This window comes from Monocercomonoides exilis, assembly GCF_001643675.1.
Source record: "Monocercomonoides exilis strain PA203 chromosome Unknown scaffold58-502437, whole genome shotgun sequence".
Lineage (NCBI taxonomy): Eukaryota > Preaxostyla > Oxymonadida > Polymastigidae > Monocercomonoides > Monocercomonoides exilis.
Genome location: NW_027150603.1, coordinates 271,597 through 296,923, shown reverse-complemented (window position 1 = coordinate 296,923; position 25,327 = coordinate 271,597). Strand labels below are relative to the sequence as shown.

The following is a 25,327-nucleotide window of genomic DNA, read 5'->3' as shown; positions in this document are numbered from 1 at the left end:
CAAATATTCACTTCCTCCCCTGATTGGATGTGTTTTTCATTCCATCTTTCTCGTTCATTGAATTGGCTTTCCTTTTCAGTTTCCAATTTCTCTTTCCAAATCATCAAGAAACATTCACAGTCAATTGCAAATGAGCCAGAAGAAAAGAATTCTTGAATCTTGAAGTTGGAGTGGATGCTAATTCTTGACTTGCAGTTGGTAAAACTTCAGGCAATACAGATGCAGACAACTCACCAACAGATGTGTTGTTTTCTTTCCAGGCTTCCTTTTCAATGCTTTCATCGGTTTTGCCTTTTGGCTTTGCAATGTGAGCTGAAAGCTGATCTTTCTGACTCTCAAATGAATTCTCATTCCAAATGAGCGAAATGAGATTGGCTGGTTCATTCTGAGAAGGAAGAGGTGATGTTCGAGAAACTGCGGAAGAAAAAGAAGATGGATTGATTGATGAAATGAAAACTGATTTTGTGCAAGTGAATGATTGCTTGAGTGAGATGGAAGCAGAAGCAGAAGGCGATAATGAGAAGAATGATTTAAAAGAATGAAAAACGCACAATTTGTGTTGAATATTCTTATTGTTCATCCAAATAAAACTGCTTTTGAATGAAATCTTTTCTTCTCTCTTCTCTTTTCTTCTTCTCATTTATCATTGGTTGTTTATTTGCTGCAATCTGCATTCTCTTATTCTCTATTTCCATTTCATTCCATTTTTCTTCTTCTTTTCAAGGATGAAGATTCCATTTGTTGAATTGGCTCGAAAAGTTGTTTCAAAGATGAACAAGATAATCACTTGAGTTTCTTGATAGATTGGAAAAATGAAAATATTCACAAAGAATTGTCAGCATTTCCTGAAAGCTTGTGATGCAATTTTCGTATCCTTCTTCTTCCATCTTTTCAAATACCTTTCTGCTCATCTCTTCTCCATTTTCGTCCTCTCCATTTTCATCATCTGCCTTTCTTTTCAATCTTTTGGATATTTCCAAAAGAATTATCAGGGTATGAAAAAATTGAGGTTCTATTACATTTATTTCAATGGCTTCCTCCAAAACAATATCAACAGCTCCACTTTTCAATAAGTCTTCAATTTTCACGTTTGCTTTGATCACTGCAACTTCAAGCAAATAACTGCATTTTTCGTGAATTTCTTTATTATTCCCCGTTGCCACTCTTAATACTTGAACAATGCTGCCAACAAGCCCTGAAAATTCTTCATTCCAAAATGTACACCCGGATAAGTAATAACAGACTATTTTGAGCCAACTTATCAGAAGGAGCTCTTCTTTCGTTTCTTTTCCTCCTTTTCCCTCTTCATTTCCCTCCTATTTGCAAACCTTACCAGCTCCTCCAATTCGGTAGCTGCTTCTCTAGCAAAATGCAGATCATTCACAACTTTTTCCAAGCTTCTTTCGAAATCGAATCTGCGAATCAAAAACTTCCAAGCGCAATGATATGCAAGTCGTGTTAGATTTCTATGTTCCTGATGATATTCGATGATTTCTTTGATTTCATTCAAATACAATTCTTGCTTCTGTTTCTTTTACAAAAAAAAAAAAAAAAAAAAAGAAAAGAAAAGAAAAGAAAAGAAAAGAAAAGAAAAGAAAAGAAAAGAAAAGAAAAGAAAAGAAAAGAAAAGAAAAAAGAAAGAAAGAAAGAAAAGAAAAGAAATAGTATTAAAAACAAAATTGAAGTGCTCATACACCAAAACCATAATTGCCTAATGCAAGCAATGCCATTTCAACTTCATTTTTTGTTTCTTCGTTTTCCTCTTTCTTCAAGGCAACTTTCAGAAGACAGGGTACACAAATTGAAAGCAATTTAGATGAAGGGAAGGTTAACAATGATAGAGTGCATTCGTACAGATCAACCAAAAGTTTTTCGTTTGCTCCTTCTTTTTCCTTATGTTCATTGATAACCATCTTTATTAATCTTTTGTTCAACAAAGATCTTTCTAAGCTGAAACTCCATATATTTTTCATATTTTTCCAATATCCCATGTTTTTCAACAATAAAATATTCACCCTCCACGACATTTTCTTTTCTTCAATCATTTGGTGTGTTCTGTTGAACAGCTCTTCCGTGAAAATAGAATGGAATTCTTCGTTATCCATCTCCTCTATCACTCCATTCATTTCTTCGATTTCCTGTTTCTGTTCATCCTCGTTGCAATCCTCCAATTCACCAAACAATTCTTCAAAAAAAGAAATAAAATCAATAAATATTTCCTGTTTTGAATTTCACAAAATCACACAAACTTAAAAATTTTTCTGTTCGGTAAGTGGGAACAAAACGTACTGTTTCAAATGCTTTTAAAAACGTAAATATTCGTTATCAAAATAAGTGATAAGTCCTTGTGGGATATTTTCACTGGTAAATTACGTCTAAATCGAATAATTAAATTGGTTACCCATTTTTGATATTCTTTATCAACAAAACACCTGTTTTTTTATCTTTTTTGATAAATAAAACCCTATTCAATAATTTTGGTTCATATTTTTATATACGTTATACCCTAATTCACTCGTTGTGAAGGCATTGAAACCAATTGCCTTTCGAAAACCTAATTAAAAAATTTGTCAAATAATATTATTAGGGTTTGATCATAGATTTTTTGATGAAAAAGGCGATTATTCATCACTTGAATTTTAAGTTGAAAATAATTATTTCTATTTTATTGTTTGCTTTGTATCCATTCAATCTTGCTTTTTTTCGGAAATAAAACTTTCTTTGTGTTATTTTTTTGAATAGTACGTTATGTTCCCATTCACCTTCTGTTCGTTCGCTCTCCTTAAATCCATCTTTACAATCTCCCTTTCTGACAATCGTTAATTCAGATCATTGAGTTGCTGTTTCTTTTCATATCAATTAAATAATTGACAAACGCAAACATTATTGTTTATCTTGCAAAACAAATATATAATTATTCCAATACCAATTGTGATGCTTAATAAAAGCAGATCTTATAAAGAAAGCTCAATAAAACCAATGGCTCAGCCTTTGAGGAAAGAAATGAAAAAATTATTAGTTTCAATTTGATCGAACCAACAGTTTATTTTTCATAAAACGATTTTAAAAAGTCTATTTCAAGAATTGCGTCTATCTGATTGCAGAATGGTGTTAATATTTTGCTGATAAAAGTTGATTTTCATCACAAGATACATTTCAATGATAATTGTAATCGAAATATTGTGAATTTGATTCAATCTTACCAATTTCTTTGATCTCAAACAAACAATTCTTTTTTTTTTTCATTTTTATTCTAAAAATAAATATTTTGATAGCAAAAGATTGATCGCAAACAGAAATTGTCTGAAAAAATATTCTTATTTTTTGAATAATTATTATTGCTATATGTATATTTGAAATTTTCAGTGAAATTAATCCAATGAACAAAGAAGACATTTAAACAATTCTAATACAACAGAAGTTCGCATTATATTAATAAAAATAATCATTAATGCTAGAAGAATATTTTGCATCTCATTTCAAAATTGCAAAAAATTTTGCCATAATAAATTATTTAAAGATTGAGTTTAAATTTGCTTATATTTTAATAAATTATAAATGCAAAATAAGAAAAATGTTTGCGTCTTAACATACGAAATATTAATCGTTTTCCGTATTATAAAATGGAATGACATTTTTATCATTTTTATACACGTTTGGTTTCATTTTTCAGGGTTCTAGCGTCATATTGCAAATACTAATATATCATGATAAGTATTATTCATTGATGTATTATTTGGCTACTATTTCTATCTATTTATTGAAACGTATGAGTGCTTTATAATGTTCGTAAAGATAAGTTTTTTTTTTTAAGTTTCTCAACTCCAATATCCGGTTGTTTTAAAATGGTTCGAAATAATTTTGATATTTATTCTTTACTTGCCTCTTTCATTCATTCGATTAGAGATTGGTATGCATTTGTTGTGCAATTTTTATCTTTTAACATTATTTGATTTTTTTCCTTCTTTTCAGGAAAGAAAGCGAATATGTCAGTTGACTTCCTGTCAATGATTTTCTTTCTGATTATTACTTTTTTAATCATAGTGTTTGATGTTTATATGACCATAGCTCAAGTTTATGTGTTTGATTTGATAAATATTGATTTTCAAATTAATAAGACCTTTTTTTTTTTTTTTTTTCAGAATTCGCTTTGAAATTATTTTAAATGCATTTTCATTTATAATTCATTTTTTTGAATTAATATTTGGAATAATAGCATTTATAAAATTTCCTTAAGGAGGGGGAATTGTCCATGATGTAATAATTCAATCAAATCACTTGAAAAGAGCATATGAGATTGCTTCTTTCAAACAATTCTCATAGAAAGATGCCCTAAACAGCTAAACGGCCTGTTGAATGACGTTTTTTTTGCGGGAAAGTCTTCTCTCAATCGATTATTTTTTGGAAGCAACCACTGGAATAAACGATATTTATCAAAATTAGCTATCGATTGGATCAAAGAATGTACAATAGAAAATCATTGGAAATCCAAAGTTTGCAAGCTTCAGCCTATCCAGTTTCATTTTGAAGAAGAAAAAGCATATGATGTTAAAATTTTTTTCTGAGAGTGAAAATCAGACAAACTGAAACAAAAATTCAAAATTCAAAAGGAAAAAAATGAAAAAAGAAAGAAAAGAAAAGAAAAGAAAAAGATATATTTTAATCTCTTTTTGCCAGTCTATACACTTCATATTCAAAAAGTGAACAATGGAACAAATCGCATTTGAGTGGGAAAATAACAATAACAATTATCATAAAAAAATAAATAAAATAAAATAAGTGTTATTTCGTGTATTGAGCATTCTGCAATTCCGTGATTGCTGCCTGGTCGAAATTGAACAGCCCAATCACAGGTTTCTCCGGCACAATTTTTGAGAGGATCTCCGGCACAAACGGATACACCCCATACAGCGACGGAGGCAGCGGGTCAGCTGGAGAGCAGATGAACACGTGGCGGATGGGCGGAATGCACGACAGGATGAACTGCTTGTTCTGCCTGAGCACATCGCTCTCCACAAACGGGAGGGTGCTGTTGAATGCTGCCTTGCCCACCCTGTTCGCCTCTCCCCTGATGTCGTTCACAAACTTCATCATCTCCGCCAGCTCGGCTGCTGTGATGGCTGGGAACAGCGCCTTCACCTGCGGCGCCAGGTTGCGAGAAAAGTCCTGCTGCGACTCGTTCCACAGGCTCTCCATTGCCCCCAGCACTTTCTTTTGTGCCTCTGAATAGCTATTCGCAACGACTATCACACACGTGTTGTATGTGAGAGGGGGCATTCCAAAGGCAGAAGGGGTGCGAGGCGCAGGGGATGGGTTGGTGGAGAGAGAGGGAGATTCCAAATAGGATGCATCGCTTGGCTCTCTCTCAGCTATTGCTTCACTGTCGGCGGAGGGGGCAAGGCTGGGTATAGCAGAAGAGGAAGAAGAAGTTGTAGTAGTAGAAGAAGAAGAAGAAGAACCAGCAGTATCTGTTCCAAGATGCGAGGGTTTAGGCGCGAAAAGGAGTGTGGATGGGGCAGTGTTGAGAGGGGTGGCTACAGAAAGAGACATGTGTGCCTGTGAATGCAAAGAAGACTCCAATGCAGCAGAGGAAGGATCAGAAGAGCACAGGGAAGGAAGAAGCTTGGAGGAGTCGATGGAAAGCAAGGCAGCAGTTGAAGAGACGGAAGGCGAGGGCGAAATTGAAGGTGTTGTTGCCAGGGCGATTTGAGAAGAAGAAGAAGAAGAACGAGAAAGAGAGGGGCCTGTTGGTGTTGGTTGGGCTGAGAGAGAAGAGAAAGAAGAAGCAGTAGCAGCAGTAGAAGAGTTTGATGGAGAAGGAGAAGGAGAAGAAGAAGTCAATGAATTTGAATTAAAAGAAGCAGCATTGTAAGCAAAAGCGCTTCCTTTCCTCTTCTTCTCCTTTCCTGTCATCTTCCTCTGGATCATCGTTATCACTGTGCCCAGAAACTGGTTCGCTTTCAACGCCCCCGTGTCAATGATCCCTGCTGTTGGCCATTTTGCCCTGCGAACAGAGCCCTTCCTCCTCAAAAGCACCGAAAAGACATACTCTGCCCAGTGCGGGCAGATTGGGGAGAGGAGGAGGGTGAAGACATAAATGAACCGCTTCAGCAGGAAAAGCGAGGCGTTGCCGTGTGAGCGGGCAATGTATTCATCACGTGCCTGCCTCATCTGGGAGAAGAGCAGAGACACCACATCTGCCTCGTTTGCGTTCTCATAGCACTCACTCGCCAGCTCAATCGCCTGGTTGATCTGCGACCGGAACACCACTTCAGCAAACAGCTCTTCATCCTCCTCTTCTCCTCCCGCTCCTTCTGATTCATTGTCGTTGTTTCCATTCCTGATGTCACTTTCATCATCTTCTTCATCATCTTCGTCGTCATCATCATATCCATCATCACTGCCACTGCCACTGCCAACACTGCTGTAGCTGCTTCCTCTTCCATCTGAATAATCTTCCCTTCCTCCTTCACTTCCCCTCCTTCCATTGAATCTCTTCCTTCCTCCTCTTCTCTTCCTTCTCCTTCTTCTCCTCTCATTCGATGCTGCTTGATCTTCAAATGCACTTTCTCTATCATCACTTTCTGACCGGCAGCTGTCAGAATCTGAGCAAAGTGTGCCAATTGAGTCTTCCTCTTCATCATCATCATATGAATACTCATCATCATCATCATCATCATCGTCATCATACTCGACACTTCCACTGCCACTTCTGCTTCTTCCTCCACTTCCGCTGCAGCTGCTGCATTGAGACATCCTCGTCTCCTTCTCACTCACTGACTTCTCAGACAACGATGGAGATGGAACACCTGACTGCCCTTCAGCCTCATCAACTGTCGTGTTGTGGTGTGCCAGCCGTGATCCCTCCCTTACTATCTTCCTCTCTCTCCGCTCTGTTGATGTCTGAAGATGTCTGTTTTGACTGTTTCTTGCTTTCTCCTCCATGTCCTTCCTCTTCTCCCTCTCTGCCTCTGCTATCTCGTCTTCCTCGTTCATAAACTCCCCCGACGACAGCGAACTCCCACACATAGACAGACTGTCTGCAATAGGCGTGCCCAATGAAGCTGTGCTGCCTATCTGTGACTGCATTCCTCCTATTCCTCCTCCTCCAATCGCCACAAAACAAGGCTTAGACGTCTCATTCTCGCTTCTCTTTGTAAGCATCTCCTCCTCTTCGTCTTCTGCATTGGAACCACTGTTGATCGGAATAATCACATCACTTTTGCCGGCAGATTCATCTCCTCCATCAACAGAAGATGAAGGAGGTGGTGGTGGTGCATCGGGTGGAATATCTGTGGGGATTGTGAGGCTGCTCTGAAAGACCTCTTTTTTGTCTTCTTTGTTTGATTTGTCTCGGTTGGATGACTCTAAAGTGGAGAAAGTATCTGACGCTACATTTGACTGGAAAACGTTATTACTATTATTGGAATTATTATTTGTATTATTATTATTGTTAGTGTTATTGCTAAGTAAGCTGCTTGACTTGCTTCTGTTGCTGGTGGAGATTGGAGGGTTGTATGGAGGGAACGAGGCAGCAGAGTTGGAAAGTGTGAGAGAAAGATAGTTTGTGGGGAAGAGGGCATCACGTTGGTAGAAGGAAGAGGAGGAGGAGGAAGAAGAAGAAGAAGGATTAGAAGAAGAAGAAGAAGAAGAGCCAACAGTGTTGAGAGAAGAAGAGGAAGAGGAAGAAGAAGAAGAAGAGGCAGCTTGACTCAGCATGTTCAGTGATGATACAGTGTGGATGGCTGATATGCCTCTCAGATCGCCTGAGGCAGTTGAATCATCAAAAAGATCATCTGATTGGTCAGTGGATTTACCTCGGCGTCGGCGCTGGCGTTGGGCAAGTGCTGGGGATAAAAGGAGAAAGAGAGAGACAGAATAAGAAAGAGTTAGAATGGTATTTAAAAAAACGAAATATAAGCAAGTTTGATGGGGATGAATTAATAAACAGTGATTTAAAAAAATCTTATTTCTATTTTTTTTTTTTTTTTAAAAAAAAAAAAAGTCAAAATAAAGAAAAAATTATTATGGATTAAAATTTTTTTCTTTAACCGCACAACTCCTCTTCTCTCTCTCTCTCTTTCTCTCTCTCTCTCTCTCTCTCTCTCTCTCTCTCTCTCTCTCTCTCTCTCTCTCTCTCTCTCTCTCTCTCTCTCTCTCTCTCTCTCTCTCCAATATCACACATTTCATTCTAATCGATCTTTCAATCGAGATAGTCGCAAGCCTCCTCTTCGGACGCAGCAGGCCCTCAATCCACTGCAGCTCTCTGTACAGCACCCCGTTCACTTCCTGTGCAAACGCCACGGAGAAGTTCACGTTCTCATTCTTCAGCTTCTTCGCCCGCACCATCGCCACTCTTGTGCCGTCAGCTGTCAGCTGCCTCACAACCGAGTTGAACGGGGTGAAATACCTCGATGTCATGTGAGGATCCTTCTTGTCGATCATCATCTCTGGCAGCACCCGCACTGCTCTTGGCCACAGCTGCGGATCAAACATCTCTGAATGGCACATCAAATAGTACACAATGTGGTTCCTCAGCAGATGTTTCCCCACAATCCTCAAGTCAACTGGATACCAGTACATAAACTCTGCCTTCATCCGCTCTAAGTACTCCAATGGAATTCTCGTGTCTTCTTCTTTGCTCGGCGGCTCCAGATCCTCTCCAAGCACATAGCTCCACACACGAGGCGTCATCCAGCTCGCATCAATGTAGAACCTCGGGTTCGCTGGGTTGCCTGTTGGAATGCCTTCTGTGAAGTAATGTGAAAGTGCATACATTGCCGTGTACAGTGTGGAGTCTGAAAGCGGCTCAATATGCAGCCCTTTCTCCTTCTCAATGGGCAGAGGGCATCCGTTTCCATAGTGGTGTGTGAACGGCCGGTCCTTCGCTGCGCCAATCGCGCTGCTCAGCTGCAGCCGCACCTCTGGGCTGAATGTGTTCGTCTGTGTCAAGCACAAGATTGCTTTGTCCTTCCATTCTTCATCCCCGTATGTCAGCACCCACTCTCTTGATAACTTCACACAGCATTCATCCCCCAATATAGACTCCGTCGTCTTACTCGGCTCATAATACACGATGCCCACGCCTTCCTCGCTCAGCCGCTGCTTCGCCACTGCCCGCACTTCAGACACAAAGAGACCCTGAAAGGGGCCATCTGCAACCACCCCGTGTGCATGTGCCTGTGCAAACAGACTCTCTTTCGCTGCCTCAATCTCCTGTTTTGTAGGGTGGGAGGGATCTTTGCAGCATTTGGACAAAGCAGAGGTGCATGTCTGGAGGGAAGAAGGGTCGGAAAGATAGGCAGAGAGGAGGGTGGCGACGATGGCGGGGGTTGTGGGTGAGGATGAGGGAGAAGGTGAGGGGGAAGGGGAAGGGGAAGGTGAAGGAGCAGGATGAGACTGAAGAGAAGATTGAGGAAGAGGTTGAAGAGTGTTGGTTGAGTTGTTGGGGGAAGGAGGACAAGGGGAGGAAGAGAAGGAGAGGGAAGAGGTGGCTCGTGAATGAAATGAATTGGGAGTGGAAGAAGAAGAAGAAGAATTTGATGATGTTGCTGCTGATGATGATGGAGCAGGAGATGAACATGAAGGGAATAAAGAGGAGGATTGCTGTGGAAGTGGTTGACATGTGAGCGATGGAGAGGAAGAAGAAGAAGAAGAAGGCATTGAAGGCGAAGGAGAGAAAGAGGGAGAAGGAGAAGAAATATTATTATTGTTGTTATTATTGTTGTTATTTGATGTGCCGGAATGAGGAAGCGACGAAGACGGGAGCTGCAGCTGCTGGGGCTGAGGGGTGGTGACAGGAGGAGGGTTGAACGGTGTCTGTGAATGAGGAGAAGAAGAAGATGAAGCAGAAACAGCGGAGACAGAAGAAACAGAAGTCAGTGTGGATGTGATGTGGTGGAGACTGGGTGTGACGGAAGGGGTGGGCATGGGAGTGGGTGTGGCTGAAGGATGAGGGAAGAGAATCTGCTCATTCACTGGCACAAGCACTGATGGCTCGAAGATGTCGGGGGAATGCCAGTTGAAATCGACTTCCACGTACTCATACTCTTCTGAGGAGTCTGCTTTTGATTGATGTGATGGTTGTGGTTGTTGTTGTTGATGATGAATAGAAGAAGCTCCTTCTTGTGTCTTCTGCTGCTCATTCCTTTCCTTTCCTTCCTTTCCTTCCTTCCCTTCCTTCCCTTCCTTCCCTTCCTTCCCTTCCTTTTCTTCATTCCTTTCACTCCCTTCACTCCTTACTCCTTTCCTCCGCTTCGCCAGCGTCTTCCCCTTCGGCTGCCTGTCTTCCTCGAGCATCCTTCTGTACTCCACATACTGATCAGGGTTGTCCCCCACACACGCCTCCACAAAGCCTGTCCCTCTCTCCAGCCGGATAAACTCCCCAGGCAGCACAAACACCGCCGTCGTGCGGCGCACGTTGTACGGCGTGGGTTCGACCCGCAGCCCCACCAAATCTCTGCTCTGCACTGAGAAGAGGCAGAGGTCGTCCATCGAGCCCCCGGCCTCAGCCACAGGCAGGCAGTGCTGGAGGAAGATGTTGCGCATGGCGTGGCGCGTGCAGATGAAGATGCGCCCGTCGGGCATCTCGTAGCCGTAGAGCAGCGTGTTCGGGTGCACCCACAGCCCCGCCTGGTTCGACAGCACTTCCGGGCGCGAGGTGGCTGATACACAGAAGAGGTCCCGCTTGCGCAGATCATCGATGGTGAATCCCTTGCGCTTCAATAGATTCGCAAGTGGGAATGAGTGCAGAGAGCAGGTGCTATGAGTGCGTGTGTGGGTGTGGGTATCGTTTTCTTCGGAAGATTCTGAGGATGCAAGATCTTCGTTGTCGAAAGTCGAAGCAAAACCAGATGGATATACCACCATTTTCTCAGGGAAGTCAAGAAGTTTGTGTGTGATTAGCAAAAACTCCATTGCATAGGCATCTTCTCCTTTTGTGCGGTCATGATCTACACATGGCTGCTGCATCGATTCTGACCAAATAATTGGCTTTTCTTTTTTGCATACTCTTTCCCTCTCAAACAGTGAAAGATATTGCCAATTTATAAAAGAACAGAAAAAAGGATTATCACTGGATAAATTCATAGAACGTCTGTAATCGATTCGCAGGCCAAGAGACATGCAGTCAAACTGAATTTTTTATTTAAAAATCAAATTTTTATTGGTAAATGTTTTGATTCAATATTTTTTCAAACCTTTCCGACCTTTGAAAAATGAGCCATCCATTGCTTTGGATCAACGAAAGATGATATATCTTCATTTTTCACTCCGCATTTTCTCAACAATGTTATGATATCAATATCAACTTTTGCGGAATCGGTCTTGCTAATAGCTTCTGATAACCTTCCAGATTCAACAAGCCTCTGAGGCGGAAGTGGTGTATTCCCTTTTATTTCTTCTCTGAGCCTATCAGAACGAGCCTTTAAATTATAAAAATTATTATCATGAAAGTTTTTCAAATTTTTCTTTCAAAACCTGAATTTTCGTTCCACCAAAATGATAATCAAGAGAAAACAAAACATTATTTCCTTGTAGCGCTGAATAATTTGCATTTATATCGGTCATAACAAGTGCAAATCCACGATTAAGAGACATTAATGAATCCGTATATGGCATTGGTGTTGTAACGAATGTCTTTGGCGTATAGTTCTCTAGATCCGCTTCAACTTCAAATATGTGATTTTGTTGCCATTTGTTTTGTGCATATTGCTGGATACGCGAGAGAACAGAATAAACTGATTTATCCATCTTCGCTGATCAAACCATATCACAAATCGTTGAAAAGAACAAAAAAGTTGATAATTATTTTTTTAATAAATAAATTCTTTATAAAAGTGGAAGATGTGAATTGAATTTTGTGTATCTTCTTTTTAAGAAGGATAAATTTATCAAAACAAAAAATAATTTTTAAAATTGAAGTCTCGGAGTGAGATGAAATATTTGCATGCTTAGCTTGAAGCAACAGGGCAGCATGCAACAATATTATCAGCTTTAAGTAAAATTTCATGAAGTGGTTTTCTTTCTCCTGTTTTCAGATAAACTTCACATGGATCACCTAAAACAATATTTAAATACTCGTCAAAGCCCTTTCGAAAAATGAAGAGAATTAAGTTTCGAAATTGCATGTGATACAATTAAAAGATTCAAGAAAAGCAAACTTTTATAACTCCTTCAATTCGCATTCTCGTATTTTCATGAAGCCATATTTCCACGCGTTGTTTCTGCAAATAGTCTACATGTCAAAAATAATTAATAAATATCACACTGATTTAAAGAATTGGAACAGCGTTTCAATTGGAGGAACAGTCTGTCTTTGAGCTTTTGGGGGCATGTAGGAAATTTGAAACGAATATTATGCAAGATCAAAATTTTCGATCATTTTTCCAAACTTGAAAACAATGTAAAAAATCAAAAGAAAATACCATTTCGAAATGTGCTGAACGTTTGTTGCTCCAATGTTTATTGATCAAAATGTCCCCCCATTTATCCTTTTTCAATTGTGAGGGGAATTATCGATCACGATCAACCTAAAAAAGGTACAAATATCTCAAGAATGCCAGCTGAAAAGAAGTCACAACAGGAAATAATTCGTAAAAGAATGACCTTTCGCGTTAGAAGATGGTTGAAACATGAACTCAAAAAGCCCGTTAACATCCCTGAAGATCTTCGGAAAGGAGCTGTTGTCTGCGAAGCAATAAACAAATTGTGCCCAAAACTTATTGAGGAATTCGATGCAGATCCAAAGAACGTCATTGCACAAACTGCAAACTGGAAGAAAGTACTTTTTTGATTATTTTTCTTGTAAAAAAATAATTTTTGATTTTAACAATAGATTAATGCAGCTCTCGTAAAATGTGCAGTTACTCCATCAGAACTTCCCAATGCAGTCAAGGCTGCAAAAGGAGAATCTGATATGCATGTTCTTTTCCTCGTTTACAAATTGAGCAATCGTGCAAAAACACTTCGTGTTGCTCCTGAAAGTGTTGTGAAGAAGATTGCAAACAAGGAAGCGAGAATTCGCAAGAGATTTGAGTTAAAGAAAGAAAGAAAGACTGAAGCATTGAGAGAGAGAACAATGGGTGCAATTCGTGCTGCAAAATACAACCGCAAGTACAAGAAAGATCGCAAGAAGAGAATTATGCTTCATCGTAAAGCTGAAAAGAAAGGCAACTTCTATGTGCCTCCAGAGCCCAAGCTTGCTTTTGTGATGCGTCTGCGTGGTGTGAATGGAGTTCCACCAAAACAAAGAAAGATCCTTCAATTGTTCCGTCTTCGTCAAATTCACAACGCTGTCTTCGTTCGTCTCACAAAACCAACACTCAACATGCTCAAAGTTATTGAGCCATATGTTGCCATTGGATATCCAAGTGTTAGAACCATCCGTGCTCTTCTCGTTAAGCGCGGATATGCAAAAATCAACGGACAGAGAATTCCTCTCACTTCAAACAAAGTGATTGCACGTGCTTTGGGTAGATACAAGATTAAGACGTTGGACGATTTGATCTGGCAAATTGTGACAATTGGAAGACACTTTGCCAAATGCAACCGTTTCTTGTGGCCATTCAAGATGAACTCTCCAAGAGGAGGATACAAGAAGAGCAAGTTGAGACACTTTGTTGAAGGAGGAGCAGCAGGAAACAGAATGGGAATGATTAACAGGCTTATTAGAAGATGCCTGTAACTGATCATTACAATTGTCAATTTGTTAATCATGTTTTCCCATTTCACAAGTGCTTTTTTGGGTTGAATCAAAATAAAATGATAAGTTCTTATTAAAAGAAGAATTCTATTTTTCAAAAGTTTGTAAATGTCATTATGTAATGGCTCATGGGTAAATGCAGAAAATAGGGGTACCTGAATTTCTGCATTATTTCAAAATATATTACAATAAAAATCAATTTTGCACTTGTTCATGGATTGAATTGAATTGACACAACAAATAAAAAAAATTATGAAGGAATAAAAAACATTCAATAGATGGTATTGGAATAAGAAAATTTTATTGAAATAAAAATAATAATTCGAATAACCAAAGTTTATTCCAGATAACACCAGTTTATTCGAATAAAAAAAATTTATTCCAGAAAGACCTAGTTTATTCCAATTAATCCCTCAACAAAAATTTTTTTGATCCTTTTTATCAATACGAATGAACTGAAAAATGAGAATATTTAAAGAAAAATGAACAATATTTATTCGTGAGTGTTCAATTCCGAAAGTTTTTGTTAAACAGTTATGGTCTAAAATTAAAAAATGATTATCAGAAAATTTGTGCCAAAGGATTGGAGATCGAATGAAATGGCAATTAATTCTTCAAAACCTTAAAGACAATATTTATCAAAAAATGAATAGAACAGATGATATGCAATATTTGAAGGGCATAACTCAATGAAACAAAAAGCGTTAATTATGCAAGGAATGGCAGGCTTTTGAAGAAATTATTTATTGAATCGATTAACAGAATTGAGTAGAAATCAAACATATAATACAGATTACGAATAAGCATTTCCTTTCGTAAAATTTCAAATGAGAAAATCCAATTTGGAGCAGAATGTTGCAAAGGGGAGAGTCCGTATGTTTAAGTACTTTAATACTTCTCATTCTTTCTCAAATTTCAATGGAGAGAGTTTTATTGCTCCTTCATTCCTACAACACAAATCAAAATAAGAAATGTCCTTTTCATTTTTTGCAATACATCAACAAGAGGTGGAGGATTGGATTTCAGGCAGTATCAATCAGAAGCTCCAAGTGACTATAATAATTGTTATTTCATCTTCTTCCACGATTGCTGTTGCAGTAATTCAACTCCTTATGGCCACGACGTGTATTTTCGAGATGATCACAAACTTTTTTCGTCGAATAACTCATTCTGTGAATGTTACACAACAAATATTGATGTTCAGAAAGTGTGAAACTGATGTAATTTTGTTATTTCATGGATTTGGACATATCAGCATGCAGAAAAGATGAATGAGCTGAATACTGGGATGAAAGATCGGAAAATTGTTGTGGATGGTAATTACAAGAGTGATTCGCGCGGGATGAGTATGGCAAGTGGGAACTTGGTTACGTGTCATTTGAGTATTGGATAAAATGCAACTAGAATCTTATGCCAAGAGTATTTGTGGAGTTGCTCTGTGAGCAGTTGGAAGCAAGAAGCAGGCAAGCACAACTAACCTGCTTTTTTCATGGCCTTGTTCTGATTGCATGTGCAGCTCATTGGCTGCACAAGACAAGGCACGCACTTCTCTTTCAGTTGCCAGAGATGGAATATTGGCTCTGTTCAGATACCGCAGATCTTTCTGTCTTCGAACAGATCGTCCTGTTCCTCTCCCTCTTCCTCTTCCTCTTCTTCTTCTTCTTCTTCTTCTTCGCCATCAATGCATTATGCAGCTTCTATGAATGTGCACCATGATTTATTTCATCTTCCACAGCTGTGCATCCTGCTCTGCTTGGAGGTTTGAACGGCTTCCGCTAGATAACTGTGCTGATTGAGCGAATAGATATCGAGGGGAAATGGGAATTAGAGGAAGAAGCTGCCAGACACATCACTGTCATCCACTTGCTTTATATCACCCCGAGAAGCGAAGAGAGAGGAGTTCAAGCTCAAATTAAAGAGTCAAAGAAAGCGGATTTCAGAAGCAAATTGAGCGCAGAGCAGAGGAAAGGGAGACAGCAGGAAGAACCAAAGGCGAAGTCGAAGACTAAAGAGAAAGACGAGTTTTGCACATCGAAAATAGACGCTTTCGATACAAGACTTGCACATAAAGCAACAGAAAAAAAGGGGCAGAGGTTGAGAAGTGAACATAGCAAATTTTATGCTTATTCGACAGCACATTCTCATCTGTCTAGATGCACACTCAAAACATCGCAATATCCTCAACATTTGCTTCACCTTCTTTTTCTCCCTAACAACACACCCATTGTTTGTAACTTCTGTTCTTGTTGACGTTCCGCCGAAGCCACTCATCCCATCGTCTTTCGATACAGACTCTTCATCACTCATACAGAAGTACCTTGACATATCTGACCCAAGCTCAGCTTCTTTTTTGAGCACGCCTTCTTCTTCCTTTCCTTCATTTTCTTCATCTTACAATTTATTCATTGAGTTCTATCGATCTCGAAGAAATGTAGTAATAAAAGTGCAAGGAATCTGCAAAAGTTGGGGAAACAGCAGATAGCAGACGATCAGGAAAATATTTTCTCTTCGTGCGAATGGAATGATTCAAAAACAACTGGAACTCACTTGTCTGCAATTGATAGAGTTTCAAGTGAAGGTGCGAATAGCATGCGTTATCAGGAATCTGGAACAATTTCAGCAAAATGTTGTTTATTCAATAACTTCTCCATTTGCAATTGGATGTATTTTTTTTCTGTTTGATCATAAATGTGTAAAATAAACAGAAAAAATAACAAAAAAAGAATTAACAAACATTGCGAAATGATGAATTTTATTTTATAGTTGACTGCAGGTCTATTTTGATTGTTTTTATTATTTGTAAATTATAGAATATAATTTATCTTCATTCATTTCACAAAAACAGTACAAAAATTTTTTGATAGTAATTCATTTTAAACATATCTGGTCAATTAAATGGTTTTTAAATATAAATGGATAATTATAATTAATTTTTAAGTGTTGTTAAAGAAAGTGATTCTTGAGAATTTTTTTTGAAACCACAATAAATTTTTTTCGAAAAAAGTTATTCCGAAAAGCCAGAGTTTATTCCAATAAATTATTTATATTCCAATAAAAATAATTTATTCCAAATAAACTTTGTTTATTTGAATAAGTCATTTTAATTCGAATAAAACCTTTCTATTCTCATTGTATCTAATTTATCATTCATTTTTTTTTACTCATTATTTATTATATTGTTCCATAAAATATATTTGAAAACATAAAGGAGAAATTGAATTATTTCCATAAAAAACTTAAACCCCGGAAGCGATAACATGCTTTTCAATGGCGATTCATCGAACAACGATTTTTTTAAGGTTGTGAATCATTGAAATATTTGGAAATAATTTTTTTGTCAATATTTTGGGATTCTTTTTTTTTTGTAATATTCATAAACATAAATTATATTCTCTTAAAATTATTATTATGATTATTATCTTTTAAAAAAAATCTGTTGCATGATTTTTGTGGGACGAATGGCGAAAATTATGATTTTTTGTTATCTAATCTTCTGCTCTAACCGGCTCAAGAAAAAAATAGATCTATATTGCATTTTTTATTAGAATTTCTCTTCTTGATTGTCAAATAGCATTTTCCAGAATCATAGAAAAGGCTTGTTTCGTTTGATAGAATCAGATATTTCTTTGCGGTAATAATTAATAGAAAATTTGAAATTTCAACTATTTCAATTTTATCTTCGTCAAGTCAGGTTTTTTATTAATTGTTGATATTTTAAACGGTAATTCCATTCTTTAAAACAAAATATGCTATTTTGGCACACAATCATTTTTTCCCCCTTTTTTGATTAACTAGTTTTTCCTTTCAGGTTTATGTGTTTTTTTTATTTCATTTATTCCCGTGTGAAGTGAAGAAGATTTTATCTTCACTTTCTTCAATTATTAACTTTTGTATCGAAGTTTTTTTTTTTTTTTTTTTTTTTTTCATTATTAATTTTCCGAAGTTATTTGCAAGTTTGTTTATTTGTTTTATACAAAAATGTCAAATTTTATGAAAAATTGTTCATGCTTTCATAAAGTTATGAAAAAGTCAAATTTATACACATGGGTGATTATTTTTGAAATCATATTTTTTCAAACAAAATTTTCGGTTAAAAAAAAGATCTTGAATATAAACATATAAACGTTGAAAAGTGAAAAGGCTTATTGAATTCATTTTAATCTTTGATTCGGAAAATCCATTTGTATAAAATAACAATTATTAAGATTTTTTTCTTTTGAATTTAAAAGTTTCTTTCAAAAATTAACAATCTTTGAATAATAAACACACCGAAAAAAGATATGATTTCAAAAATAATCACCCACATTAATTGTGATAATTGGTTAACGAAAGAAACACAAAAGACAATGTTCATATATTTATTAAGGAAATTTGTGAAATACTCATGAAATCAATAATAATTATTTTATTAGAAATGTTAGTTAATTTGAATGATAATTATTGAAAAGAAAATATTTTTAAATATGGGTTATTCTTTTTGAAAAGTCACAAATGATTAATTTTCATATAAATCTCAAATTTTATATTTGGCTTTAATTTCTATTTCCACTCATGACTATCCTTGAAAATGATTGAAATAGCATTATCAAGAAATAGATTCCATGTTTGTGAAGTTTTGTGTATGAAAACAAAAATTTCATAAAAATAATAAATTTTCGATTTTTTTGAAAATTAAACTTTTGGGGCTTTTCAAAAAAGAATTACCCAAATGAGACAAAACATTTTTAATTAGGCATTTTCATAGAAAAATTATGTTCTTTCCATTGACTTTAAAAAAAACAAAAAAACATAATTAAAATGTATCCATTTTTTACAATTCGTAAAATGACACAATTCTTCATGTTTCGATTACAATGAAACCTGTTTTGGGATATGAAAATTAAATTTGATTTGAAATCTGAGAAAGCGATACAAAGTTATGAGTGAAGCAATTTTTCAATGTGCGGAGCAAAAAAAGTCTTGAAAGACCGTATTTTCCTCCATTTTTGAAATAAACGTTTCTATTTTTTTTTTAAGAATTTATGAAAGCACGCTTTGAAGTTTGAATAACGAAATGAGAAATAAGTTTGTTCATCAAAAAATGAATCAATAGACAAACATTATTTGAGATGTTAATTTTTGTTTTAATTTCTCCATTCATAACATTTGGGGGAAAATATGAACTTTCAAGCTTTTTATACACAAAGCATGAAATAATTGTTTCATATATCACATTTTAAAACTAACCCAGATTTCAAAAACAATTTGATTTTCATATCTGTTCACAAACATCATAGATATAATAACATTTTGTTTTGTGACATCAAATGTATTTAGAAAAACAAACCCATTTTTTTTCAAATTTTTTGATCTCAAAAAGTTAATCAAAAGTGCATAATTTTTCAATGAAAATGCCTGAAGTTAAATATTTTGTCCCATATTTTAAATTAAAACTTTTAGAGAAAATCAGGATAAATTTTTGAATATTTCATTTTCTTTTGAATTCCTCATTCATGATTTATAACTTGTTGAAAGTTGAATTCATAATTAAATCCTTTTTTTTTTTTTTTTTTTTTTTTTTTTTTTATCTTTGGAACTCCAAAGAAAATTTTTTTGAAAATATTTTGAATTAATGAAAATTATTATTCATTCTTTGAAGGCAAACCATTGAATTTTTGAGTTGATTTGATAAGCATATTCGGGTTTTCAAATTGCCTGAATTTAAATGAAGAAATGAATGAATACAAAGATTCGAACAACGAACAAAATTAATCATTGATTTGTCAAAAATTATCAATGTGACGATATTACCAAGTTTAATAAATATTGTACAACGATGTTTGAACATTTAAAAATAAGTTGAGCATGGAAACCCATGACATTCTAATAAATACATAAAAATGAAATGCCAAAGTTTGGAAGGTGATTTTGAAATGAAAGACAATCAAAGAATCTCAGAGTTAGAATATTATAAAAGAGTTTGAAAAGAGTAAAGTTGTTGGCAAAGTTATAAATATTTATTCATAATGGAAACAGAAAAAGAAAAAAAAGTGTTCAACATTTTTGTTATTCTTCATAAAGAAAGCAAAAAAAATCAATGTACATACACAAATATCAGTCCTCTCCACAAAATTACGCAAATTATTTTGTTATTTAACTTGTTGCATAGAAGGTTGCATCACTAATAAATCTACTCCTGATAGTTTTCTCTTCGCGTTCACTTCCTTTTTCATCTTCATCAATATCAAAGTCCACTACATCAGAAACTGTCACAATATTTGCTCCTGATGGAAAATGCTCGTAAAACTTTCGCTTCAAAGTGATCAATGTCGGCCTTTCAAACGGTTCTATTGACATTGCGCATTTGGCTGTTTCATAAAAAGATGATTCTCGGATTTTCTCAAGCCCAACACTTTCACCATTCACAATCTTCTGTCCAGCCAGCTCCGCTTCAAAATCACCAAACGGGATCTGCAGTGTCAAACACTCCCACAGCATCATTCCAATCGAAAACACAACCGATTTCTTTGTTGCTCCCATCTTCTTGTTGATTAACAATTCTGGTGCCTTCCATCTCAAGCACTCTTTTTTGAAATTATCATCTTCATCCTCAAACGCTGATGAAGGAAGAGAATCACTATCATCACTGGCAGATGTCACAACAGTTGATGATGAGATGGATGATGAGTCTGAATCATCATCATATGAGAAGTCAGAGCGCATCACAATGCAGATCACCATGTGTTCTGAGAAGAGAACAATATGAGGGCTCAGAGCGGAAAGAGAAGACAATCCATTTTCCATTTCATCAAAGGAGTGGAGTGCCAGATTTGCCACCCAGAACAGGATCTGAGCAGCTGTCTGCTCCCTCTCTTCAAGAGTACCAATTGGCATCTCCTTTGTCTTATTCCTTCCATGAAGCAACATGAACAGCGAATCTCTCAGATCCACAATTAACTTTTCATGTGGAGATGAGCACGCCATCGCGTCCACCAGATTTGACATCGAAGAGGTGGTTGGGCACAGATCTTCCCCTCGAACAAAAGTTGAATCAGAATCAGTTGCTGAAGTGGATGATACGGATGGAGAAGGTGTTTTCTTGTTTATCTCTTCTTCTTCTTTTTCAACTTTCTCCAATGCCCAATCGGGAATGTTGTCTGAGTCTTTTCCAAGGATATATTCTGTTGATCCACTCTCAGACAGAAGATGCTCAGATGACTCCGAGTGTCCCAAGCTTTTCGCATACACCCTCTTCTTTATCCTCTCTTCGCTCTTCTTCTCTGCCTCTCTTTCTACTCTCCTCCACTGCTCTTCGGGAGACATCTCCATTGTTGTCATCTCTAACACCTTAGGATCCTTTCTCACTGTATCATTCATTATCTCCTCTAGCTCTTGGGTTCTTTCCTTTGCCTTTCTCCAACGAATTGCCAGAAGAACAGAGACAATTAAAACGATAAAAAATAACATTGCAAAAACTATTAACATTATCATTAACCAAGACTTATTGCTTCCTGAGGATCCTTGTGCTAATTCATCATTAATAATACTCTTTGTTCGATTCTTCAGAATAATTGATTCAGTTGGAGATTGATCATTTTTGCTACCAAATAGAACACATACAGACACTTCCGTTTCATTTGAAGCAGATCTTATCCAACTCAATGGAATTGAAGAAACAACCTCATTTTCTGAAACACAATTACTATATGCAAACTCCCTCGTTTCTAACAAACTTGTACTCCCAGTTGTTGAGTTGATTATAAATGATAAATTACAAGGAAGAAGAAACGTTCCTTTGAACCTTAGCTTTATTTCGCTTTCACCTTCATTCACTTCAACAGTCTTAAGTAAAGGAATGAAAAATGATGATGAGCGATTTGCTGCAATTCCTTCCATATAACAGCCTTCATTCAGAATCCACAATGAAGCATTGTCTTTCATTCCATCTCCTCCTTTTAGGCTAGCAACATTCAACTTAGCAGATCCAGAACAAAGTATGTTTCGACGAAGTGAAGGATAATTCTTTAATTGAGGAGCGTTGTTCGAAAATAGCCCCATATCTATTTTAACGATTCCGCCAATTATAGATAATCCGCCAATGGAAGAGTTTGAGATTGTTGTATCTTTGATTAATACCACAGACTCTGACAAAGATAACAACGAACCATTCCAAATACATATTTCTTCTCTTTCATCATTTTCAACCTCATTTTTGAAAAAATCATTACTCCTTCCTGCGAATGAGCAAGATTGAACAACAAGATTTGACGTTGAATAAGAAGAGAATACACTTCCGAGAGAACATTTTGAGAAACAATCATCAAACGTGCAGTTCATCAAAGTACAATCAGAAGAAGAGTTTTCAAGACAAACAACTGCAGAAATTGTTGAAGAGTTGCACGAAATATTTACAAATGATGAATGTGATAGTTCCACTGAATGATCTCTATTCATTTCACTGGGCTCATTTTCACTGCAATTAGAATAAAGAAAACAGCCGGATTTCAGAACAACAAACAGAATATCAAATTCTTTGGCATAAATAATTGTATTTGCAGAATTTATAAAATGATCATTACAGCTAATCTCTCGAACTGTAACTTGGATTATAGAAAGCTCACTATCCTCGCTTTTTATTAATGCTCCAATTGCCAAAGCTTCAAATGATGAGTTTTCAATATTATAATTACAGTTTTTCAGTCTTATAACCTTTTGAACTAAGAATTCATTTGCGTTATTTTTATCACTTATTGAACATGCTTTCATCAAAAGTGTTCCATTTATTACATCAAATAGAGTTTTATACACTGGATGTAATGGAACATAAAATTCGAAGGAAATGCTTTCAATATCTATAGAATCTTCACAAATGATTTGCGACTCTTCCTCAGACCTCTGCAAGACGTTTAACATAATAACAGCATTTGATCTTGATTTTGATTTCAAAGTTATGTTACTCAACACAACGCAACTTTCAACAACGCTGCTTTTATCAACAATCAGACGACTTTCGAAATCAAACAAGATATGTTTGAGGGCATAATCTACCGTTTTGCAAGGAAAAGCCAAAGATCCGCACTGTTTATTGTCATTTCCGTTTATTTCAGCTAAATTGGAAACAAAAATTGTTGAAGATTGATAAGTTTTCATAAACTGAAGCAAGTCAGTCTCAACTGTGTGATTAGTTGAGTCAATTCCACTGAACAGATGTTCCTGCGTGTACGAGTTTAAATCAAGTTTGAATTGTAACCCATTGATTTGACTATCAATGCTGTAGCACTCAATAAAAACATTTCGCCCGTATTGAGCCATATTTCCATCAAAACTATCATCAAAGAACTTGAAATTCAATTCATCAGTCAATCTTGATCGGAGAAATAGTCCTCCTCCTTTTCCATGATTCAAAGAACAACTGCACTGAATAACTGAACTGTCGATCATTTTGAAAGACGATTCAACATTTAATGGAAACAGTATTAAACCACCTTCAACAGAAGTTGCTGATTTGCTGGAGCGAAATATCGTCCTGTTAGCAATTAATGAAAAAGTTGAAGATTGATCTATTGAAGAAATGCAAGGACAGCCACATAGTGATTCGATGTTCGCAAACTCAGAACCATTTATCTGAATTGAAGGTGTTTCATTTGCATTTGCAGGCGATGAATAACTGATTGCGATAAGACTGCTTTGTCGAACGATAACAGATTCAATCCTCAAGCCATTAATGAAAGCATCACATTTGTTTTCAATTTGAAGGATGTGAATGTTTATGCTTGCGTTGAGAACTTCCAATTCTTCGATATTCAGCTTTCCACTTTTCATATAAATTAATGAGCAATCATTTTGAATATCAGCTCTTTCTTCAGGAGAAAACATACAATTTTGCACTGTCACCTCTCCATTTTCATTTAATAAAACAGTTTTTTCACTGTTTGAAAACTGTTTATCTGTCACAATACGTAGTCTTTCCAACAAAAGCGTTTCTGTATTAATCATCAGAGTTGTAGTTGTAGCATCAATCCCATTCACAACGTCTAGCGTTGCCATTGTCACTTCTTTTTGTCCAACCGACGATGCTTGCACGGCTATTCCGCTCAGATCAAGTCGATTACCAAAGCTTGCCTTGTCAATTATTCTTATTTTCTTTTGTTGATCCTGTTGTGAATGAAAATGCCGCAAGCACTCAAAAAATGAGTAGCATGGGTCATTTTCTTTTCCACAACCGCGAATATCAAATCCGCTTTGCTTTACCCAAATCGTTGAATCTTCATATTTTACAGAAAAACGAAACAAACTCGTGTTTTTATGAATGGAATCACTTCCGCAAAATGAAATATTATCATCGATAAATGATGTTCCATCAACTTTGAATGTTAATGGATTAACGCTTGCATTTAAATCGGCAGCCAAAACGAAAAATATTTCCCCCACATTTGCCGAGCATGATGGACCAAAAAAGCAGTTTGCCAACAAAAAGGGCTCATTTTCATCTGATTTTGAACAGTCCAAAAACAAAAAACCACCTCGACTTCCCTTCTCCGTACACTCGCACCGGTCCACTGTGCTTTCACTTAATTTCACTTTTTGATTGCTCTTCAAAAGAATACACAGAACGCCTCCATCTGTTCCTCCTGATGAAATGTGATCAATAGTACAATTTGTAATATCAGTCACAGAAAACAATTGAATCGGAGCTATTTGAAAGTTTAAATGTGTAATAATACACGAATCAATAATAACTGTTCCAGAATCGGAAAATAGAAGATTAAATTCCACAGTATTTGACGATTGAGCAACAAAAGAACAATTGCTTATTGTTAATAATCCATTCATAGTGCTCACAGAAAATAAGTTTGCGAACGAAGGAGAGAAGTTTTCTGGAATTGAAATGACAATCATGTCCAAAGTCAACTTACATGAGCTCGTAATTACAGAATTTGAAGATTCATTTTCAATCAAATTCTCAAACTTCAGTATTGCTTTCATATTTTCTGTTGAAGAATTTAAAGAAAAATCGGAAAGATCATATGAGTTAACAACCGCGGAGGATTGTGCAATTATTAGACCCTTCTCAGAAGCGTTGTTTTGAACCTTATCAAAACCACACAAGAATGTTCCACAAGGAAAATCTATTTTCCCACATCCCAAAATATCGAAGCCAGCCGAACCAATGAAAACCTTATCCGATGAGAATGTTACAAGGAACAATATGAGATCAATATAAATGCCACTAAACTTGTCTCTGTCAGTTCCTTTCATATCAACAATTGGCTGTTGGTTTTCGTCAAACAACACGAGCGCAAATGCAGAACGAGTGACAGTAATATTCAGTTCATCACAAAGCAAAAATATGTCGTTTCCACAAAAGGCTATGTTCTGATTCTCTTTTGGAAAAGAAACATTCTGTTTGATCTCCAAAGAAGAAGAGTCTCCCGTTAGCTCAATCATTATTCCTCCCCCCTTTCCTGATTCTGATGCAGAATGAGGAGCATAACAACCTCCAAATGATGTTGAGCCGTTAATCGCAAGTTTCTCCATATTGTTCCGAGATGCATAAATACCTCCTCCACAGTTTGATTTACCCAACACTTTACAATTTGTGAAACTGCAATTTTCAATCACAATCAAATTGGATTCTTCATTGTT

The 25,327-nt window shown here is 36.4% G+C and overlaps 4 protein-coding genes across 4 annotated transcripts; 1 reads left to right on the top strand and 3 right to left on the bottom strand.

Moving 5' to 3' along the window:
• Nucleotides 1–4,124: 4,124 nt before the first annotated feature.
• Nucleotides 4,125–11,751, bottom strand: MONOS_2534 (putative leucyl-tRNA synthetase; the record flags this gene model as incomplete). The annotated part of the gene is made up of 4 exons (XM_067872459.1): nt 4,125–7,847; nt 8,184–11,133; nt 11,199–11,423; nt 11,479–11,751. The coding sequence occupies 4 exons, from the start codon at nt 11,749–11,751 to the stop codon at nt 4,783–4,785; spliced, it is 6,513 nt and encodes a 2,170-aa protein (XP_067719884.1). The 3' UTR covers nt 4,125–4,782.
• Nucleotides 11,752–11,805: 54 nt separating this feature from the next.
• Nucleotides 11,806–12,349, bottom strand: MONOS_18267 (putative Small nuclear ribonucleoprotein E). Its single transcript, XM_067871270.1, has 3 exons — nt 12,269–12,349; nt 12,162–12,224; nt 11,806–12,089 (listed from the first exon to the last, which is right to left on the bottom strand). Exons 1-3 carry the CDS (start codon nt 12,332–12,334, stop codon nt 11,952–11,954), a joined length of 267 nt encoding a protein of 88 aa, XP_067719883.1. The 5' UTR covers nt 12,335–12,349; the 3' UTR covers nt 11,806–11,951.
• A 135-nt stretch (nt 12,350–12,484) lies between these two features.
• On the top strand, nt 12,485–13,787 carry MONOS_2533 (putative 60S ribosomal protein L7-3). Its single transcript, XM_067872458.1, has 2 exons — nt 12,485–12,781; nt 12,836–13,787. Exons 1-2 carry the CDS (start codon nt 12,557–12,559, stop codon nt 13,682–13,684), a joined length of 1,074 nt encoding a protein of 357 aa, XP_067719882.1. The 5' UTR covers nt 12,485–12,556; the 3' UTR covers nt 13,685–13,787.
• A 6,047-nt stretch (nt 13,788–19,834) lies between these two features.
• MONOS_8777 (uncharacterized protein) lies at nt 19,835–21,172 on the bottom strand (the record flags this gene model as incomplete). Its single annotated transcript, XM_067879214.1, has 1 exon — nt 19,835–21,172. One exon carries the CDS (start codon nt 21,170–21,172, stop codon nt 19,835–19,837), a length of 1,338 nt encoding a protein of 445 aa, XP_067719881.1.
• Nucleotides 21,173–25,327: the final 4,155 nt, after the last annotated feature.